The sequence below is a fragment of the Giraffa tippelskirchi genome, chromosome 2 (assembly GCF_054371585.1).
Source record: "Giraffa tippelskirchi isolate mGirTip1 chromosome 2, T2T-mGirTip1v1.2.pri, whole genome shotgun sequence".
NCBI classification, from domain to species: Eukaryota; Metazoa; Chordata; class Mammalia; order Artiodactyla; family Giraffidae; genus Giraffa; species Giraffa tippelskirchi.
In genome coordinates, this window is record NC_137276.1 from 125,149,855 (window position 1) to 125,169,502 (window position 19,648).

General features: G+C 38.3%; 1 protein-coding gene across 9 annotated transcripts in view; it reads left to right on the forward strand.

Moving 5' to 3' along the window:
* MME (membrane metalloendopeptidase) overlaps positions 1-18,499 on the forward strand; it is a 310,407-nt gene extending 291,908 nt beyond the window's left edge. For all 9 annotated transcript variants that reach the window (XM_081532121.1, XM_081532091.1, XM_081532142.1 and 6 more), the window contains 6 exons: positions 301-420; positions 1,887-2,020; positions 2,133-2,198; positions 5,134-5,229; positions 5,573-5,649; positions 17,277-18,499. In XM_081532121.1, coding sequence (XP_081388247.1) covers positions 301-420; positions 1,887-2,020; positions 2,133-2,198; positions 5,134-5,229; positions 5,573-5,649; positions 17,277-17,376 — 593 coding nt within the window. In that variant the 3' untranslated portion in view covers positions 17,377-18,499. The remainder of the gene's footprint in view (positions 1-300; positions 421-1,886; positions 2,021-2,132; positions 2,199-5,133; positions 5,230-5,572; positions 5,650-17,276) is intronic.
* Positions 18,500-19,648: the final 1,149 nt, after the last annotated feature.

The following is a 19,648-nucleotide window of genomic DNA, read 5'->3' on the forward strand; positions in this document are numbered from 1 at the left end:
TCTGCTCTTTCACTACAGGGAACATGGGTTTGATCCCTGGTCGGGGAACTAAGATCCCGCTTGCCTTGACGGTGCACCCAAAATAAATAAAATAAAATATAAAGAAATAACAGCATCTTAATATCCTTTTTTAAAAAGCCAATAGATGACCTGCATTTGTTTCTGTCACAGAAGATTTTTGTATATAATTAAGTGAAACTGACATACTGGAAAGCAGCTTAGCAGGCAAAAAGCCAGTCCAGTGCCTGCCATTACAGAAAACAGCTACAAGTGATCTTTAACCATCTTCTTTGCTTATAGTCTTCCCAGCTGGCATTCTGCAGCCACCCTTCTTCAGTGCCCAGCAGCCTAAGTCATTGAACTATGGGGGCATTGGCATGGTCATAGGACACGAAATCACCCATGGCTTTGATGACAATGGTAAAGTACAACTGATGCTTTTATTTGCCTGAGATATACTCTAGTAAACCTAATTAAGAGTTATAATAATGTATCAATATGAAACATGTTTATTCATCAGTGTATCATTAGCCTAACAATCACTGCACTTTTAATGTTATTTTTAAATTGTTGCTTTAGAAGATCAGAATTTTCTAATAATGAGGTTTAGCAATGTGTGCTTTTTACTCTGACAGAATAAAACAATATCTACATTGAGAAAACATTGATATTTGTCAACACCAATGATAACGTTTGTTCTTATTTCATGATTATGTCTTATCTCTCCAGAATTTTAGAGGGCAGAGTCCATGTCTTAAAATTAGATGTAAACGCAGAAAGTAAGGTGCCGCCAGGACTTTTAAACTTCCTGTGGTCAGAGACTTTTTTTGACTGCGTCTCACACCTACTACCTGGTTCACAGCCTTGCAAATAGTAGGAAATTAAATGTTTACATGCTGCCCCAAATAGCAAAATAGATTTTGAGTTTCAATGAAATTTGAGAGGAATAGAAGTAAAGACATGAGATATGTAAAGAGGCAGGAGTTGAAGCTGTAACAAAGATCAGTTCATAATTGGAAAGAAAATAAGAACAGTAGAGGGAAAATAATTAAGCCTTAATCTAACTTCAAAGAGTCAGAGGAAGAAAAGGAGACAGGAGGGATATACTAAGGGTTTGTTAACTCAATTAAACTGTATAGCAATCTTCACAGGTAGGTATTAATATTATTTCCATTTTTCAAACAGATAAATATAAAGACGCATAAGACTTGGTCAAAGTTACAAAACTGGAAATTGGTGGAACCAGGATATGGGTTCAGGTAGTCTGTCTTCATAGCCCTTACCTTATTCACTACATCATAGAAAACTGTTTAAAAAATGACAAAATCAAGTGTCAAACATATAATGTATATAAATGCTGCTGAAGCTCAAGTACGAGAAAGATCAATATAGTTAGGATCAGCAAGAAAGCTCCAAGAGTAAAGGTGACTTTTTGTTTGTGCTTGAAGTAGGGCAAAACTGTGAGTCCGCAATTACTAATGAAGGGTTTGAGATAGGAAATGAAAGCCATAGTGAAATACTGACCTCTTTAAAAATCTCAAAACATCAAAGTAAACAGACTTGGTTCAGGCAAAAATCATCCAACAGAAACAAGTCATGATTTCAGGAGTATTTATCTGGTGGCCCTGGCCAAGATATCAACAACCAAGTGGGTGAAGTTGGATTAATCTGGATTGATACCAGGGCGTATCAGCAAAGAGAGCCCCAGTGGTCTGGTTTTTATCAACACTAGATGAGAAAGCAGAACAGTTTATCTACTCATCTGTCCAGGTTAATATTCTCTTGCATACTTGGTATTTCAGTCCTTGCACTTTGAATTAAAGATATCTTATTGCTACTCTTGATGTAATGAGTTCTCATTTTACTTAGATAAATATATATTCCAGGCAGAAATTTTAACAAGGATGGAGACCTCGTTGACTGGTGGACTCAACAGTCTGCAAATAATTTTAAAGACCTATCCCAGTGCATGGTGTACCAGTACGGAAACTTCTCCTGGGACCTAGCAAATGGACAGCATGTATGTCATCAGCATTCTCTTGAAAAGTTGTGTTCAATCTTAAGTGAATTACTGATGCTTTCTTAACAATCCAAACATAGTTAAGGATCTTTAAGTGTCTTTTTTTTAACAGCTCAATGGAATTAATACACTGGGAGAAAACATTGCTGATAATGGTGGTATTGGCCAAGCATACAGAGTGAGTAATAATATTTTCTTTCCATTTTAATGGTTAGAGTGCATATTGATCACATTTAATCATTCATTTTAAAGCTTTTTGCAAAAGATACATGTAACAATAGAAAATTGAAAATACACAAGGAGAAAGGGGGTTATAAATATGCTAATAAGAAGGGGCAATACAGTTGATAGGGTTGAGCTGAATACCATTCTCTAAGCTTGAAAGAAACTAAGGAGAAAAGGAAACAGAATATTATAATGACAGAATTGAGGAGGTATGCAAGTTCCATAGAGGAGGCAACATTTTTCTAAGCAATAATCTCTGAGATAGTTTTTTAGAAAAGATAGTCTACAAAAAGATTTATTATAGAATCATTCATTGACATACTGAGCAGGACCCTCAGTTTCTTGGCAGGTGAAGCAGTATTTGGGAATAATAATCAATATAAACCGAGTCCAATTACAGTGATAGTGAAGAACTGAAGTGATATGGTTGCTGCATGTGCCTTGTAATGGTCCATACCATAAACGCAGAGGAGTATATTGTTGGAATATCCCTTAGAATCTCATTTAGGCTTGCATTCAACAATACTTTCTGAGGCCTTCACTCTGTGTTTGGCACTATTCTTGTTGCTAAAGATCCAGCTTCAGACCCTTCATAAAAGATGCCATTATTTGATGATTTGAACCAGGACTAAAGATGGCCTAGTGGATACTATGTGCAGAAGAAAAAGTAGGGTTTTTCACAAAAGAGTGGGGGAATAATGGTCTTGGAAGTAAATATGGAGGGAGTATGATTTTGAGTTCTGAGATAGCCCACATGAGGGAGAAAATAGCAGAGGCTAGGTGAGAGGACATGGGACAAGGTGTCCACAGGATAGAATCAGACTACTGACATAAGATGGATGGAATATTCATTGTAGTGGATGAAGATGTAGTGTTATTTGTTCACCATAGGGTTGGAGGGGAGAAGAGACTTGGTGCTTGGGTCAGGAAGAAGGAATTATCAGAACAATGTGAGAGAGGTGACTGGTGAGGCCTGTGAATTGGCAGTGACCCCGGATGATCAAAGTGTGAGGCTTGGGAGATAAATCTGGCTGAAAAATTTCCAAAACAATGAATCCCAGCCAAGTCCTGGGGGATGATAGATTACTGCTTCTTTGAATATTTGTTTTTTTTTTTTTAACTGGATGCCAGACATTGTACATTTTACATCTTTGGGTGGAGAAAATTTTTGTTCTCCTGTTAATATTCTTGAGCTTTATTTTAGGGTGAAGTTAAATCCCTCAGAAATGGCTAGATCCTTTTAGATCTTGCTTTTACATCGTGTTAGGTATGTCTGGGGTAGTGCTCAGTCTAGGGATAGTTCTTCACTGCTGAGCGACACCCACTGTGTGAACCTAGAGGTCTTCCATTCTTGTGTTGTGTGAGTACCAGACATTTTATCTCTAATCCTTTTCTGCAGTTCCTTCCCTAACCTTGGATAGTTTGCCCACATATATAGTCAGGTACTCAGCTGAATATTGAGGGGATATTTGATTTCTGAGAGTCTCTTTCTCTGCATTTTCTCCTCTTCACCCTGTCCTTGGTGTCCTTGAATTCTCAGTGCCTTTTCCTCACCCTTTCAAGAAGTCCACCAGCCTCCACTGGGGTTTCCTGCTCTACTTTGTGATACAGAGTGCTCAAGTTATAAGCTAGGGCAGTCACAGGGCTCCTCTTGTTTACCATTTCCTAGAGATCAATTTTTGCCTGATGTCTAGCGTCATGCAAACCATTGTTTAATATATTTTGTCTATAATATATTTTGTCTATCGTGTGGTTGTTTCAGTGGAAGGATAAATTCAGTCTCAGTCACTCCATCTTGCCTGGAAGTGGAAGGCATTGACCCTTTTAATACTCCATGGTGATTCTAATGCACAACCAGATTGAGAATCACTGCTGTAAAAATTCGGCCAAAGTCTGGGTTAAGGGTACTTCTGTGGAGATTCTCATGTAGAACAAGTACAGGTTTATAATAACGAAGCAAATTACAATTGTGCAAATATATTACTATATATGAAGTCTTGACTTGTAATACTCCCTGGTAGATTGTGAACTCCCTCAGAGGAGTAGGTTCATGTCTTTCCTATATCCCCAGCATCTTTGCACATTAGAGATGCAGAAAATCTATGTTGATGGCAAGCAAGAAGAAATGAAATATATATTCTGTGTATCTAATTATTACCTTTCTTTGTATTCAATTAAAGCTAACACATCTCCGAAATTTGTTGTCAATCCCATTCTTAAGTATATTTTGTAGTGGAAAATTATATTTTCCAATAGTGTCTGTAAAGCCTTAAGCATTAAGGACATTTCCTGACATTCCAGTAATCTAAATTCCTTCTTCATAGGGTGACTGAGGTTCAGTTTATTTTGCCCTGTCTTCAGGGGCCATAATAATTGCTCATCCTTATTCTTAGAATCATATGGTGCTAAACCTCTAAGAAATCTCAGGAGACTCCCTTAACTTTTCACAAGAATCTCTCAAATGAAATCTGTTGTGAGTCTCTTTTTACTGAGAGTGATAACCCAGCCAAGTATAGCAATTTCAGATTCTCCTGGCTACTCTTTCTTCCAACTGGCTAGACTTACTCATTTATAGAACAACATTTAGATAAGTTTTTCATCACTTATGTAAATCCATTCTTTCATTCAGTTAACATTTGTTGATCTTCTGACATTAGCTAGGCTTTTATCATCTGTTAGTCATTAATATTATTCTTTTCAGAGTATTTGTAAGTAAATTCTAGTTTTCTTTCTAATCCATTAAATACTTGAAGGTTGCCATAACTAAATGTATTATTATGGTGATTCTGATATAAAAGGTTAATTACTTGGTCACATGATCTTCAAATAGGTTTTTATATAAATTTAGAAATTATAAACATCATGTTTCTATTTCATTAACTGCCTAGGCCTATCAAAACTATGTTAAAAAGCATGGTGAAGAAAAATTACTTCCTGGACTTGACCTAAATCACAGACAACTGTTCTTCCTGAATTTTGCCCAGGTATTGTTATCTTTCTTGATTGATAGATATGAAAATCATTTGGAATTATAATTTCATACTAAGTTAGATATTGCATACTGAGTTTTCTTGTTTTAATCAATTGTGGTAGAGCATTTGATTGACTGACTTTCATTGTGTGTAACAGTCTGTCAGACCATATTAATGATAATTATGTTTCTGGTTGCCTTTTATTAAACATTATTTGAAGAGTAATTGGTTGTGAAATGCACAATTCCTATTTAATTTTTGCAATAGGAAGTTTGCTTTTCTTCCAAACTGCCCAAACAAATAATCCTTGATGCAACCTGAGTACACTGCTTTCATTTGTCTATTTCTATCCTAGGTGTGGTGTGGAACCTACAGGACGGAGTATGCACTCAACTCCATTAAAACAGATGTGCACAGTCCAGGCAATTTCAGGTGTGTGGGTATCAATAGTGTCAAAGTGCTCCAATATTGGCTCCATGATTTCAGATTTGGAGGGTTGTTTTTGACTCTGATTCTGTACAATTTGGAAGTCCAGTGCTTTTCTTTTTCCTTTCTTTTTTTCTTTTTGTTTTTTGAGCGTCTCAGAAAGAATTAACCGAACACAGCAAGATAAATGTCATGTTTACACAAGCATAGCCTTGGCTGCTCTTATCCTCAGATTGTATATGACCTAGGCCCAGTTGTTGATGAATTCCAACAAAGATATCACCTCAGAACAGCGACTCTATTTAAAGCTAGCAGAGACATTTCTAAGAGGCTACAAAAGGCAAAGGCCTAGAAACAGTGAGTAGCTGTTCCAAAAAGATTTCCATTCAACACAGAGGAAAATTTTCTACTAATTAAAGGTCCCAACGTGGAGTCAAGTTGTTCCCAAAACTCCAGGAAAGAGTATGATGAAGCAGAGGTCAGAGTACAACCTGGTAGGGATGCTGGAGGAAAATTCTGTGCAGAGTAGAAGGTTGAAATATAAGGTATCTCAGGTCCCTCCCAATTCAGAAAACCTAAGAGAACACCAGATTGTTAGAAGATCAACCAACTATCATTTGAATGTTAAATTGTAGATTCCTGTGTGTCTGTTTTAGGGTGGAGTTCCTAATTCCTACCCCTTCCTCAGGTACTAAAGTCTTCATCACCGATTTGCTGATCAGCAGCAGCACCTCTCAGGCATGAATGTGTGAGAAACAAATTAAAAATTCTGTAGGCTTATTGGGAAACAGTTTGAGAACAAAAGAAAACTAATAGACTAATTTTAAAAGCTTCTCCTAAAACAAGCACAAACATACTATCCAGATCATTCACTCCTGAAAAAAATACACATTCAATTGTGAAATAATAAAAAAGCATATTTAAAATTAAAGAATTTACTCATCTTATTCTTGTATCATCATCACCACTTAGTATTTGCCTTAATAGTTCTTTCAAATTCATTCGTTCAACAATTGATTATTGTATGCCTATTATATGTATAGTGCAAACTAAATTTATCCTTGCTAGGATGTACAAATTAGGTTCTTTTTTAGATAAAAAAGTGAAGTGTTAGTCACTTAGTCATGTCCAACTCTTTGCAACCCCACAGACTTCAGCCCGCCAGGCTCCTCTGTTCATAGGATTCTCCAGGCAAGAATACTGGAGTGAGTAGCCATTCTTTTCTCCAGGGCATCTTCCCAACCCAGGGATCATACCCAGGTCTCTTGCATTGCAGGCAGATCTTTTACTGTCTAAGCCATGAACAGCATAATCCCTTGACCAGTTCTCATTACGGTTTTGTAATTTTTAGGGTTTTTTTTTTTTAATTTTACTTCCAGTTTTATTGAGATATAATTAATATACAGCACGGTATAAGTTTCAGATGTATAGCATAATGGTTCAAATTGCATACATCATGAAGTGATTACCATAACATTAATAAATTTATTGAACTTCTATCATCTCAAATAGATACAAAATTAAACGAAAAAATACTTTTTCCTTATAATGAGAACTCTTCTGTCTTACTCTCTTAACTGTCATGTGTAACATACAGCAGTGTTAATTTTATTTGTCATGTTGTGCATCTCATCCCTAGTACTTATTTATTTTATAACCGGAAGTTTGTACCTTTCAACTACCTTCATCCAATTCCCTCCCCCTGATAACCACAAATGTGATAGATTTTCCTCTGAGTGTGTTTCTTTATTTTTGAGTATAATTGACTTACAACACCATATTAATTCCTGCTGCACAACAGTGATTCAATAGCTTTAATTTTTTAAAGTTGTCTTTTTCCTTACTGAAGTCTTTAGAAGTTAAAGTCTAACAATGTGGAGATAACAGAGTATTTATAAGGTCACACAAATCACCATAACAATCTAATCTGTCAAATCTCTGCCCTATATATTCTCATGAACCAAAGCATATATCCATAAAAAGCCCAGATTAATTTAAATAGTTTTAATACAGTACTTTGTATGTACAGCATCCTCAAAGAACAAGGGGTGGCATATTAATTTTTTGACAGCTAATGTTTGTCTCTTGAGTATTACCATTTTTATTTTACCAATGGATTAAAATTTCTGTGTTTAAAATAAATTTTCCAACTTCCTGCCTTATTAACACAGTATCCTGAAGAAAACCTAAGTTTTCTTTTTTGATAATGCAGATTTTTGTTATGAGTAATACTTATGATTTCACTGTTTATTAGGTTAGTGAAGGCCTCAGAGGCTCTAACATGTGGAGTTATTCCCACACTATAGAGCCATTATGGCGATTTTTTTGACTTTTCAGTTTAGGTTTTTCATTAGGTTTTTTCTACCTGTTGTCTCTTTCCTAGTTTTTTCTTATTATGAAATTGCCTGCCTTCAGCCATCCCATTTCTCCATTCCTGTTGGCTCAAAAAACATATCCTTACAGTTTATGGTAGAAAATGAATGCAAGCCTTGAATTAAGAAAAACGCTGAGTTCCATTCAGGGCTCTGCCATATATGAGCTGTTCCTTAACCTCTGGGTCTCAATTTCTTGAAATATAAAATGAGAAGTAAATTATAATGAGAGTTGCTTGGAGGGTTAATGTTAATGTATATGAAATCTCTATACATGTATGTGCTTGAAAATTAGTACCTGAATTACTTTTATGTGAGAGAAATGTGAACAGAATAAGGTTCCTATGAATAAAGCACATGGATTTTGCAATCATTCCCTATTAGCTAACAGTCAAGGGTTTTGGGGTTTTTTTTTCCTCATTTCTTATGTCTGCATAGTTCAAAATGTCAGTAACTGATCACCAGTAAGTGATCATATAGGTAAACAAGGAATTTTTTTCTACCCCCAATTTTAAACTGAAAATAGTATTTTGTTATAAATATGTAAAATTATTTGTAACTTTTATTTTCTTTGTTCTGGCCCAAAAGATGCCTCTTGGACTATTTTTCATTCATAATAAGAGAAGCATGTGTTGATTTTTTATAAAAAGGTAAATGGAATGCCAACCTTTTGTCCAGGAAAATTATTATTTTCTCTGGAGGTAAAGGGATTTCCTTGGCAAAAGGTTGAGGTCACATTTAGTTTTGGAAACAGGCTGCTTCCTGGCTGTACAAAGTAAAATGCATTTTTTTTAAAGAACCTTAAAAACTAATAGACATTGAGTTGCTATTGAAAAATTGTGCATAGTGGTTTCTGTAGAAATATTCCTGAAATGAAGGGAGATTTTGTAACTTTATGCTAAAATAACCACACTATCAAAAGTATAAGGCCAAGTATAGTTGCTATAAAGTTGAATCTATAGAACCACATTGTGTGTGTGTGTGTGTGCTCAGTTGCTTTGTCTTGTCTGAGTCTTTGCAATCCCACGGACTGTAGCCCGCCAGAATCCTCTGTCCATGGGATTTTCCAAGCAAGAATACTGGAGCCAGTTGCCATTTCCTACTTTAGGGGATCTTCCCGACCCAGGGATCAAACCTGCATCTCTTGCATTAAAGGTGGATTCTTTACCACTGAGCCACCTGGGAAGCTCCAAAACAACACTAGGTCTAGGCTACAATTATTTTATCCCTCCTAACAGAAGTCTTATGTACTTTAAACTTTAGTGTTTAAAGTAAAATCCTTTCCTCCTGATATTCTAGAAATTTAAATGACTTCATTTTTGGAAATCTAGTTTTTGTTAGCTGTCTACAGTCACTTCAGGGAACGGTTGCTATGATACTATTTATTATACAATCTATAAATGTGTTTCTAAGTTTATTCAGTTATAATATTTCTGTATAAGATATAAGGGTCTGATCATTTTTTAAAGTAAATCCAAATAGACAAAATGATACCCATGTCTGCTTCCTAGATAGTAAGGGTGCTAATCTAGATACTTAGATTGCTTGAGATCATCCTCCAATCAGAATAAAGTGTATTTTATAGATCCTAGTAGTAGTAGTCCAGTCGCTCAGTAGTGTCTGACTCTTTGCAACCCCATGGACTGCAGCACGCCAGGCCTCCCTGTCCATCACCAACTCCTAGAGTTTACCCAAACTTATGTCCATTGAGTCGGTGATGCCATCCAGCCATCTCATCCTTTGTTGTCCCCTTCTCCTCCTACCCTCAATCTTTCCCAGCATCAGGGTCTTTTCAAATGAGTCAGTTCTTTGCATCAGGTGGCCAAGGTATTGGAGTTTCAGCTTCAACATCAGTCCTTCCAGTGAACACCCAGGACTGATCTCCTTTAGGATGGACTGCTTGGATCTCCTTGCAGCCCAAGGGACTCTCAAGAGTCTTCTCCAACACCGCAGTTCAAAAGCATCAATTCTTCGGCGCTCAGCTTTCTTTACCGTCCAACTCTCACATCCATACATGACCACTAGAACAACCATAGCATTGACTAGACGGACCTTTGTTGGCAAAGTAATGTCCCTGCTTTTTAATATGCTGTCTAGGTTGGTCATAACTTTCCTTCCAAGGAGTAAGCATCCTTTAATTTCATGGCTGCAATCACCATCTGCAGTGATTTTGGAGCCCAAAAAAATAAAGTCTGACACTGTTTCCACCGTTTCCCCATCTATTTGCCATGTAGTGATGGGACCAGATGCCATGATCTTAGTTTTCTGAATGTTGACCTTTAAGCCAACTTTTTCACTTTCCTCTTTCACTTTCATCAAGAGGCTCTTTAGTTCTTCTTCACTTTCTGCCATAAGGATGGTGTCCTGCATATCTGAGGTTATTGATATTTCTCCCGGCAGCCTTGATTCCAGCTTGTGCTTCATCCAGCCAGCATTTCTCATGATGTACTCTGCATATAAGTTAAAAAAGTAGGATGACAATATACTGCCTTTATGTGCTCCTTTTCCTGTTTGGATCCCATCTATTGTTCCATGTCCAGTTCTAACTGTTGCTTCCTGATCTCCATACAGGTTTCTCAAGAGGCAGGTCAGGTGGTCTGGTATTCCCATCTCTTTCAGAATTTTCCACAGTTTATTGTGATCCACACAGTCAAAGGCTTTGGCACAGTCACTAAAGCAGAAATAAATGTTTTTCTGGAACTCTTGATTTTTCGATGATTCAGCAGATGTTCGCAATTTGATCTCTGATTCCTCTGCCTTCGCTGAAACCCACTTGAACATCTGGAAATTCATGGTTCATGTATTGCTGAAGCCTGGCTTGGAGAATTTTGAGCATTACTTTGCTAGTGTGTGAGATGAGTGCAATTGTGCAGTAGGTTGAGCATTCTTTATCATTGCCTTTCTTTGGGATTGGAGTGAAAACTGACCTTTTCCAGTCCTGTGGCCACTGCTGAATTTTCCAAATTTGCTGACATATTGAGTGCAGCACTTTCACAGCATCATCTTTCAGGATTTGAAATAGCTCAACTGGAATTCCATCATCTCCACTAGCTTTGTTCATAGGGATGCTTCCTAAGGCCCACTTGACTTTGCATTCCAGGATGTCTGGCTCTAGGTGAGTGATCACATTTTGTGATTATCTGGGTCAGGAAGATCTTTTTTGTACAGTTCTTCTGTGTATTCTTGCCACCTCTTCTTAATATCATCTGCTTCTGTTAGGTCCATACCATTTCTGTCCTTTATTGAGCCCATCTTTGCATGAAATGTTCCTTTGGTATCTCTAATTTTCTTGAAGAGATCTCTAGTCTTTCCCATTCTATTATTTTTCCCTATTTCTTTGCACTGATTGCTGAGGAAGGCTGTCTTATCTCTCCTTGCTATTCCTTGAAACTCTGCATTCCAATGGGTATATCTTTCCTTTTCTCCTTTGCTTTTCGCTTCTCTTCTTTTCTCAGCTATTTGTAAGGCCTCCTCAGACAGCCATTTTTCTTTTTTGCATTTCTTTTTCTTGGATAGATCCTACACCACTATTGATGCTAGAAATGTTTTCCACAGCTTAACATCTAATATTTTTAAAAGAATATTCTTTCTAATGATTTATTTAGACATTTTAAAGTTAATGTGGCTATTTTGTTCCTTATTATTCTGTGATTTGTGCTTCCCTGGTGGCTCAACTTGTAAAGAATCCACCTGCAATGGAGGAGACCCCAGTTCTAGTTCCTGGGTTTGAATGATCCCCTGGAGAAGGGATAGACTACCCACTCCAGTATTCTTGGGCTTTCCTGGTGGCTCAGATGGTAAAGAATCTGCCTGCAGTGAGGGAGACCTGGGTTCAATCCCTGTGTTGGGAAGATCCCCTGGAGGAGGGCATGGCAACCCACTCCAGTATTCTTGCCTGGAGAATCTCTATGGACAGAGGAGCCTGGTGGACTACAGTCCACGGTGTTGCAAACAGTCTGATACAACTGAGTGACTAAGTACAGTACAGCACATTCTATGATTTAGCATGCCTAAGCTAAACCCTCTTTGAAATACTGATGTTTCCTCCATTTACCTTAAATATTAGCATTCATTTCTGGTATTTTATACATGGTGTGGATTTTATTGGGCCTTGTAGAATTTCTTTTAGCACTTACTAATCTTTAGCCCATGCCTGGGAATCTATCCACACATTTATTTCTTAATAAATTTATAGTGGAACACGTGTGGACCAATGTGACCTTACCTTAAAAGAATCATGAAAGTTAGTTAATGATAAATTTTGAACAGTTTATTCACGATTGAAACTAGTTAACCTTGTAACCCTGTTGTCTGTTTTAAAAAAGTAGCAAAAGATTTTCAGAGAACTCATAAATTGTTAAAAGCTCATTCAGTAATTAAAAAAACAGTTAATTTCAAGCAGGAGTAGTCAGATATGTGTTAGATAAAGTTCATTCTTGATTACATGATGTTCATCTCCACATCTCTTAGATATTTTCAGTATAAGCGATTATTTGCCAAGGTAATAAACAGTAGGAATATGATAAAATAGCAGTAGTATATATTTTATATAATAAACTAAAATTTTCAAGAAAATTACTTTAGGAAATAATAAAAAATGTTATAGTCTCCTGTTATTATAAACACAAACACTGCATAGTTTTCATATAGCATTAAAGAAATGGATGAAATATGATCCTATTCTTAGAGAAGAAATTTATGTTAATTAATAATGTATCCACTTTTTAAAATAAATTATTTATGTCATCCATCCAAAGAGTTGATGTTATAACAACCAAGCATTAGTTAGAGTCCTAGGAAAGTAAGTGAAGCCCTGGTACATTGTTGACCTAATTTTTCAGAATCAGATTATCTAAATTGAAGTTTTTGGATGGAAAGAAAGGAACTGGAATGGAAATGGAGGGCTGAGTGTGCCTTACTTGGGGTGTCATTGCATGGTCAACTCTCAGTGGTGTTTTGTGGGCTTTCTTGTTTTGAGATATATTCCCTTAAATTTCTTTAATAGTTTTAAGAGAAAGGTAGAATTAAGTCTTGGATTTGGACATTTTTACTGAAATACTTGTCCCCATGTGGTGATATCTAAGATAACGATCCCTTGAAAAAATATTAATAAAATAAGAGCAAAGGGGCAGCTCTTCCAACCAGTGATGCTCAAGTGCTCATGACCGCATCCATCAGGGAGCCTGCTCCTCAGTTAGAGGAATAGTTAGACCACGAGCATACTGCCCCTCAGCGAGCACTTAGGGCTTCTAATGAAGGAAGAGGATCAGATTAAATGAACCAAAGCCCTTCTCTAACTCCAAGTCTGTGAGCCTAGAACCTTAAAGACTAAGTACTACTCTAAATCCCTGATGTCTGAAATCTTCCTATTGTTATATGTATGATCACTTTGACCAGGTATCAAGTAAATTTGTTCATGAACTTTCAAGTGTAAGAAATGACACATGGACATTATTATTATTATTAATCAAATTAATTCAAACTCTAAGCTCCCACCCTAAGCCAGGAGGTGAGAAATTCAGTTTCAGTCATTTTCGGTGTACTCCTTCTGAGGGTCATACAGGAATCCAAAGGCATCTCGTGAGGCTAGAAATCAAGGAGTTACCTCCTCTGGCCTGCCACGGGTGCTGGCATTCTTGCAGTCCTCTCGTCCTATCTGAAGTCAAGTGGCTCCATTTCCTTCCATTGGTCATGGTCAAGCTAGGCAGCAACCACTGCTTTTGACATTCAGCCTGACTGACAGCCACGTTCCATCCTATCAGGGATCCTCTCTGGACCCTGCTCAGAGAGGCAGACACGTCCCTGTCATTCACACAACCTGCCTTTACTGGGCCCCTCTTGAGGCTTGAGGAAACCTCCCTCTTCAGCCAGTGAACAGATAGATGTGAATTCTTCTGCTCTACCCCTCTATCTTACCCCACTTCATGCCGGGAAGATTCCTTTTGATCTTTAATACTGCTCTGAGTTGTGTGCATGAGAGATCACTCAGTCGTGTCCGACTCTTTGCAGCCCCATGGGCTGTAGCCCACCAGGTTCCTCTGTCCATGGGATTCTCCAGGCAAGAATACTGGAGTGGGTTGCCATGCCTTCCTACAGGGGATCTTCCCAACCCAGAGATCGAATCCGTGTCTCCTGCATCTCCTGAATTGCAGGCAGGTTCTTTACTGTCTGAACCACCAGGGTAGCCCCAAGATTGCTCTGCTGCTGCTGCTGCTGCTGCTGCTAAGTCGCTTCAGTCGTGTCCGACTCTGTGTGACCCCATAGACGGCAGCCCACCAGGCTCCGCTGTCCCTGGGATTCTCCAGGCAAGAATACTGGAGTGGGTTGCCTTTTTCCTTCTCCCGTGCATGAAAGGGAAAAGTGAAAGTGAAGTCACTCAGTTGTCCGACTCTCAGTGACCCCGTGGACTGTAGCCTACCAGGCTCCTCCGTCCATGGGATTTTCCAGGCAAGAGTACTGGAGTGGGGTGCCATTGCCTTCTCCCAAGATTGCTCTAGGAGTCCTCAAAAACATACAACCAAAAAAGTTTACATCCTCCCTGAACGGGAAATTTGAGAAATAACTGATGTGGTGATGGGTTACACATTAGGAAGCAGGACTTTTACAAATTCGATGTAGAATGAAATGGGGGGAGGAAATGCTTTCTTTCCCTCCTGTTGTTTCATTGTAACAAATAAACCAAAAACACTGAGCTTTGTTTTTCTTTGTAATGTCCTGTTACTCTCTACATGTAATCACCATGACCAGGTAACAGGCTCATTCATTATTTCTGGAGTTCTGCAATAAACAAGGACTGTGCTAAGCTGTGGTGGAGGAGCAGGGAGCAAAGTAGACTCCATATGTTGCCCTCATAGAGATTACAGTGTCGAGAGTATTTCAGGAAGGAAAGAAGGGGAAAAAAAATCATCACATTTCATGATAAGTGCTGTGATGGGGCTGGTACAGGTGAGAGGGGCTCACATGGACAGTATTCCAAGAAGGCCTCTAAGATGATGTGTTGAAGCAGGGGCTGAGGAGTTAGCTGCATAGTAAATGGGGAGTAACTTTGCAGGAAATGGGGTCGGCAGTCACAGCAAGGCCAGACAAAGGCAAGAGCTTAGCCAGTTTGCATGATGGAAGGTGGATCCATGTAGTTTGAGCCTAACGAGGGATAGGGGAAACAGACCATGAGGGGGCTGGAAGGTAACTGGAGCCATCAGGACATTGGAGATGATGGAGAGGAGTTTGGATTTTCTTCAAGTCTCTGGAAGGTTATAAGTAAAAAAGTTACTGATTTAAATACTTGTAAAATTTGTATTGGGGTATAGCTGATTTACAGTGTTGTGTTATTTTCTGCTGTACAGCAAAGTGAATCTGTCATACATATATCCCCTCTTTTTTGGATTTGCTTCCCATTTAGGTCACCACAGAGCATTAAGTAGAGCTCCCTGTGTTATACAGTAGGTTCCCATTAGTCATCTGTTTTATACATAGTAGTGTATATATGTCAATCCTAGTCTCCCAATTCATTTGACCCCTCCTTTTCCTGCTTGGTGTCCATAGGTTTGTTCTCTACATCTGTGTCCCTATTTCTGCTTTGCAAATAGGTTCATCTGTACCGTTTTCTAGATTCCACACATATACATTAATTTACAATATTTGTTTTTCCCTTTCTGACTTACAACATCACTCTGACTGCTGTGTGGAGAATGGGTTAGAGGGGGAGAGAAATGCTGGGATGTATACAGTTCAAAAAGGAAATGGCAACCCCCTTCAGTATTCTTGCCTGGGAAATCTCATGGACAGAGGAGCCTGATGGGCTACAATCCACAGGTCTCAAAGAGTCAGATGCAACTTAGTAACTAAACAACAACAGTAATGCAGTTCATATTTCTGCCATGTAGGGAGATCTCAGCAAGTTAGAACATGTTCATAGTCTTCTGACCACTCCAGTCTGCTTGCCTCCGAACCCCATGCCCCCAACCCAAGGTGGCTGAGGTAGGATGGTCCCAGTGGAAAGAGAAGGGAAGGAGCTGGTTCATGGTTGATAGGAAAACATCACCTCTCCATCACTGTACTGACCCATGTCCTTCAAATACTGCTTAGTGCCAATAGTGGGTTGGACAGTGTTGTTTTTGCCCATTGGGGTTCAGAGATAAGAGGAAATTGGCATTTTGCCAACCCTTCCCAGTTACTCAGGCTAAATCCAGTTTCTGATATCTATGGGGTTCTTTGAGGGAGAAAGGAAAATAACTGTTATCTTCTCTATTAAATCAACAGATACCTATTTAAAGTCTATCATAAAGTTACATTGTGATACCTTTCAAGATACATTCAGTTCAGTTCAGTCGCTCAGTCATGTCCAACTCTGACCCCATGGACTGCAACACTGCCAGGCCTCCCTGTTCATCACACCTCCTGGAGCTTGCTCAAACTCATGTCCATTGAGTTGGTGATGCCACCCAACCATCTCATCCTCTGTCATCCCCTTCTCCTCCTGCCCTCAGTCTTTCCCAGCATCAGGGTCTTTTCCAGTGAGTCAGTTCTTCACATCAGGTGGCCAAAGTATTGGAGTCTCAGCTTCAGCATCAATCCTTCCAATGAACACTCAGGACTGATCTCCTTTAGGATGGACTGCTTGGACCTCCTTGCAGTCCAAGGGACTTTCAAGAGTCTTCTCCAACACCACAGTTCAAAAGCATCAATTCTTCGGTGCTCAGCTTTCTTTATGGTCCAACTCTCACATCCATACAAGACTATTGGAAAAACCATAGCCTTAAGTAGACGGACCCTTATTGGCAAAGTAATGTCTCTGCTTTTTAAGGAATCATAATTTTATTCTTTGACCAAATTCTTAAAATAACTGCACTTCCAAACTTGAATTATTCATTTATCATACCAACATATATAGAGTATTTATAAATTAACTCTCCAAACCAAGCTTAAAATGAAGATGATATTATTATACACATTTTACAGAAAAGGAAACTGAGGCACAGAGAGGCTAAATAAAAACAGCTCATAACTGGGATTCAGAGCATGTGGTGTGTCTTCAAAATCTGTGCACTTAACCCCAGTAATTTGCCATCTCTCTGTTTAAACATTCTGTTAATGAAAAAGAATGGGCTCATTCTACCAGGTTTTTTGTTTTGTTTTGTTTTAGTTTCCTTTTAAACTGAAAATTCCAAACTCACTCACTTGATCTACATAAATTCTGTAGAGCTCTTACATGGTATGGACATGAGTATCAAATGCTGATGGTGACGTTTGTTTGTTTCCCAGGATTATTGGGACTTTGCAGAACTCTCCTCAGTTTTCGGAAGCCTTCCATTGTCGCAAGAATTCATACATGAATCCAGAAAAGAAATGCCGGGTTTGGTAATCTTCAGAAGAAGTGGTGCATCCCTTGGCTAAACTGGCCCAAATCACAGAATTGGGAAACTATCCAAGAGAGAAGGGGTCAGAGAGGTCACTGATTACGTGGAGGTAGTTCTCAGGGGTGAGAGCATGGCAATAAAAATGAAGTTAGGTTATTCTGGAAAAGGTGTGGAGGGAGGAGGGGTCTAATGTCTATCAAATCACTCATTCTCACTGTGTAAATTATGCTTAATCTCTAGACAGAATATTACCATTCATTTCGGTTTCCCATATGATCTGCCAATTTGATGTTGTCTGTTGATGTGGACCAGAATTTCTAATCAAAGGGAGAAAGAAGAGGTAGAATAATTCACTCGGCCCCAAAAGTACAGCAGTAACATAAGAATTAAAAACATGAAGCCTGTGTACCTATTTTTACCTTTATTTACAACATTTACACTCCTTCAGAACTCTTCCAAAGAATTGTTATACATATCGGGGCCTTGAGACTCAACATAGTTTTTATCTAATTTTACCAGTCATCAGTTATTCATTCTGAGAGTATTCTAAGCACTCTTAGGGCTAAAATGTATGTCTAAAACTGTTTTTTGTTGTACCTGCTTTCACTGATAATGAGATTCTTGAGGCTCCCTGCAATTTTCTAAGCAGTTTCTTGTTATCTCTCAAAACTTGGTCTTTTTAAGAGATTTGTAGTAATGTATAAATAATAATTTTTATATTTAATTATTAACTACATTTATGACTAAATAATTGTTATTATAAGTAACCATTGAATATTGAAGCTTCAGACCAAGATAAATAGTTAATGAACCAACAAGGTCTGTAAAGTGATGTACAGATGAAGATTTGAGACTTTTTAAACTTATAAATCATATTGATGAAAAGCTTTAAGCACAAACTTTGGGTTAAAAACTGCCCCTGGACAGTTGGTTAGAGGTACATAAGAGTTGCGGTTTAAAGATAACATAAGAGTTATAGTTTATAAGCAGGATTTTCAAAATGAAATCTTCTCTGAGGATGACTATGATAAAAGGGCACAACTGCATTTATGTAGCTCTGCATCTCCTGTCTTTTCCGATTTGTCATGATGGAAATATTTTGATAATAAATTGAAATTGTGAACCCATTATTCACTAAGCTTATTGTGCCAGCCGTCCAGCTTTGGAAGTGCATTTCTGAATAGAAATAAGAGGCTTCTGCATATCCAGTGGGCTTGTTTCCTAAAACTCTAACTCACCTAGAGTTCTGGGAGAAGGAATCTAGTCCCTGATAGTAATTCAGTTCTTGAGGCTTTTCCGTTTCTCTTTTCTTGTCCTTTTGGCTAGTTCAGTTCTTTACTTGAGTAATATTTTACAGAAGAGGTCCAAAATCCGTATTTTCCTAATGAAACATGAAAATGGAATATCCAAAATACAAGTGTTGGTTTTCCTACCTCTTGAAAAATTCCTGTTTACATTTTTTAATGGTATTGAAATATTTATACCAAAATTTCATAAAGCATAAGTGTACAACCCAGTGAACTTTCTTCAGCTGAACACATCCTGTAGCCTAGGACTCTGAGAATTCAACATTATTAGTGCCTGAGAAACCTCTTCTCCCAGTTGTCAACTTCACTCTTCCAAGGACAACTACCCCATCTTTTCCTCCTTTATCACTTCCATTTTTATTGTGAATAAAATACTTATGTGTATATTTCCTTTAAAAAGATTTAAAACATTCCTAAGTAATATGAATAGTTGGAGTATCCTGCTCTGAAGAGAAAAGCTATCTCTGAATTATTTAATTTTCATCCTGTCAGAACAGCTGAAGAACCAGAACTGAAAAGCAACTAGTACAAATTATAATAAAGCACTGGACTCCCCACTGCCAGCTCTTAAAAACATCAGGCTCCCATCCTCATGAAATCTCTAGTGCCTGGATCTTTTTATCTTCAGAAATAGAAGGCTACCAGATAGACCAAAGTCAGAATACCAGTACCTCCCCACCCCTCACACAGTCAGTCAGTTCAGTCGCTCAGTCGTGTCCAACTCTTTGCGACCCTATGAATCGCAGCACGCCAGGCCTCCCTGTCCATCACCAACTCCCGGAGTCCACCCAAACCCATGTCCATTGAGTCGGTGATGCCATCCAACCATCTCATCTTCTGTCGTCCCCTTCTCCTCCTGCCCCCAATCTTTCCCAGCATCAGGGTCTTTTCCAATGAGTCAGCTCTTCGCATCAGGTGGCCCAAGTATTGGAGCTTCAGCTTCCACATCAGTCCTTCCAATGAACACCCA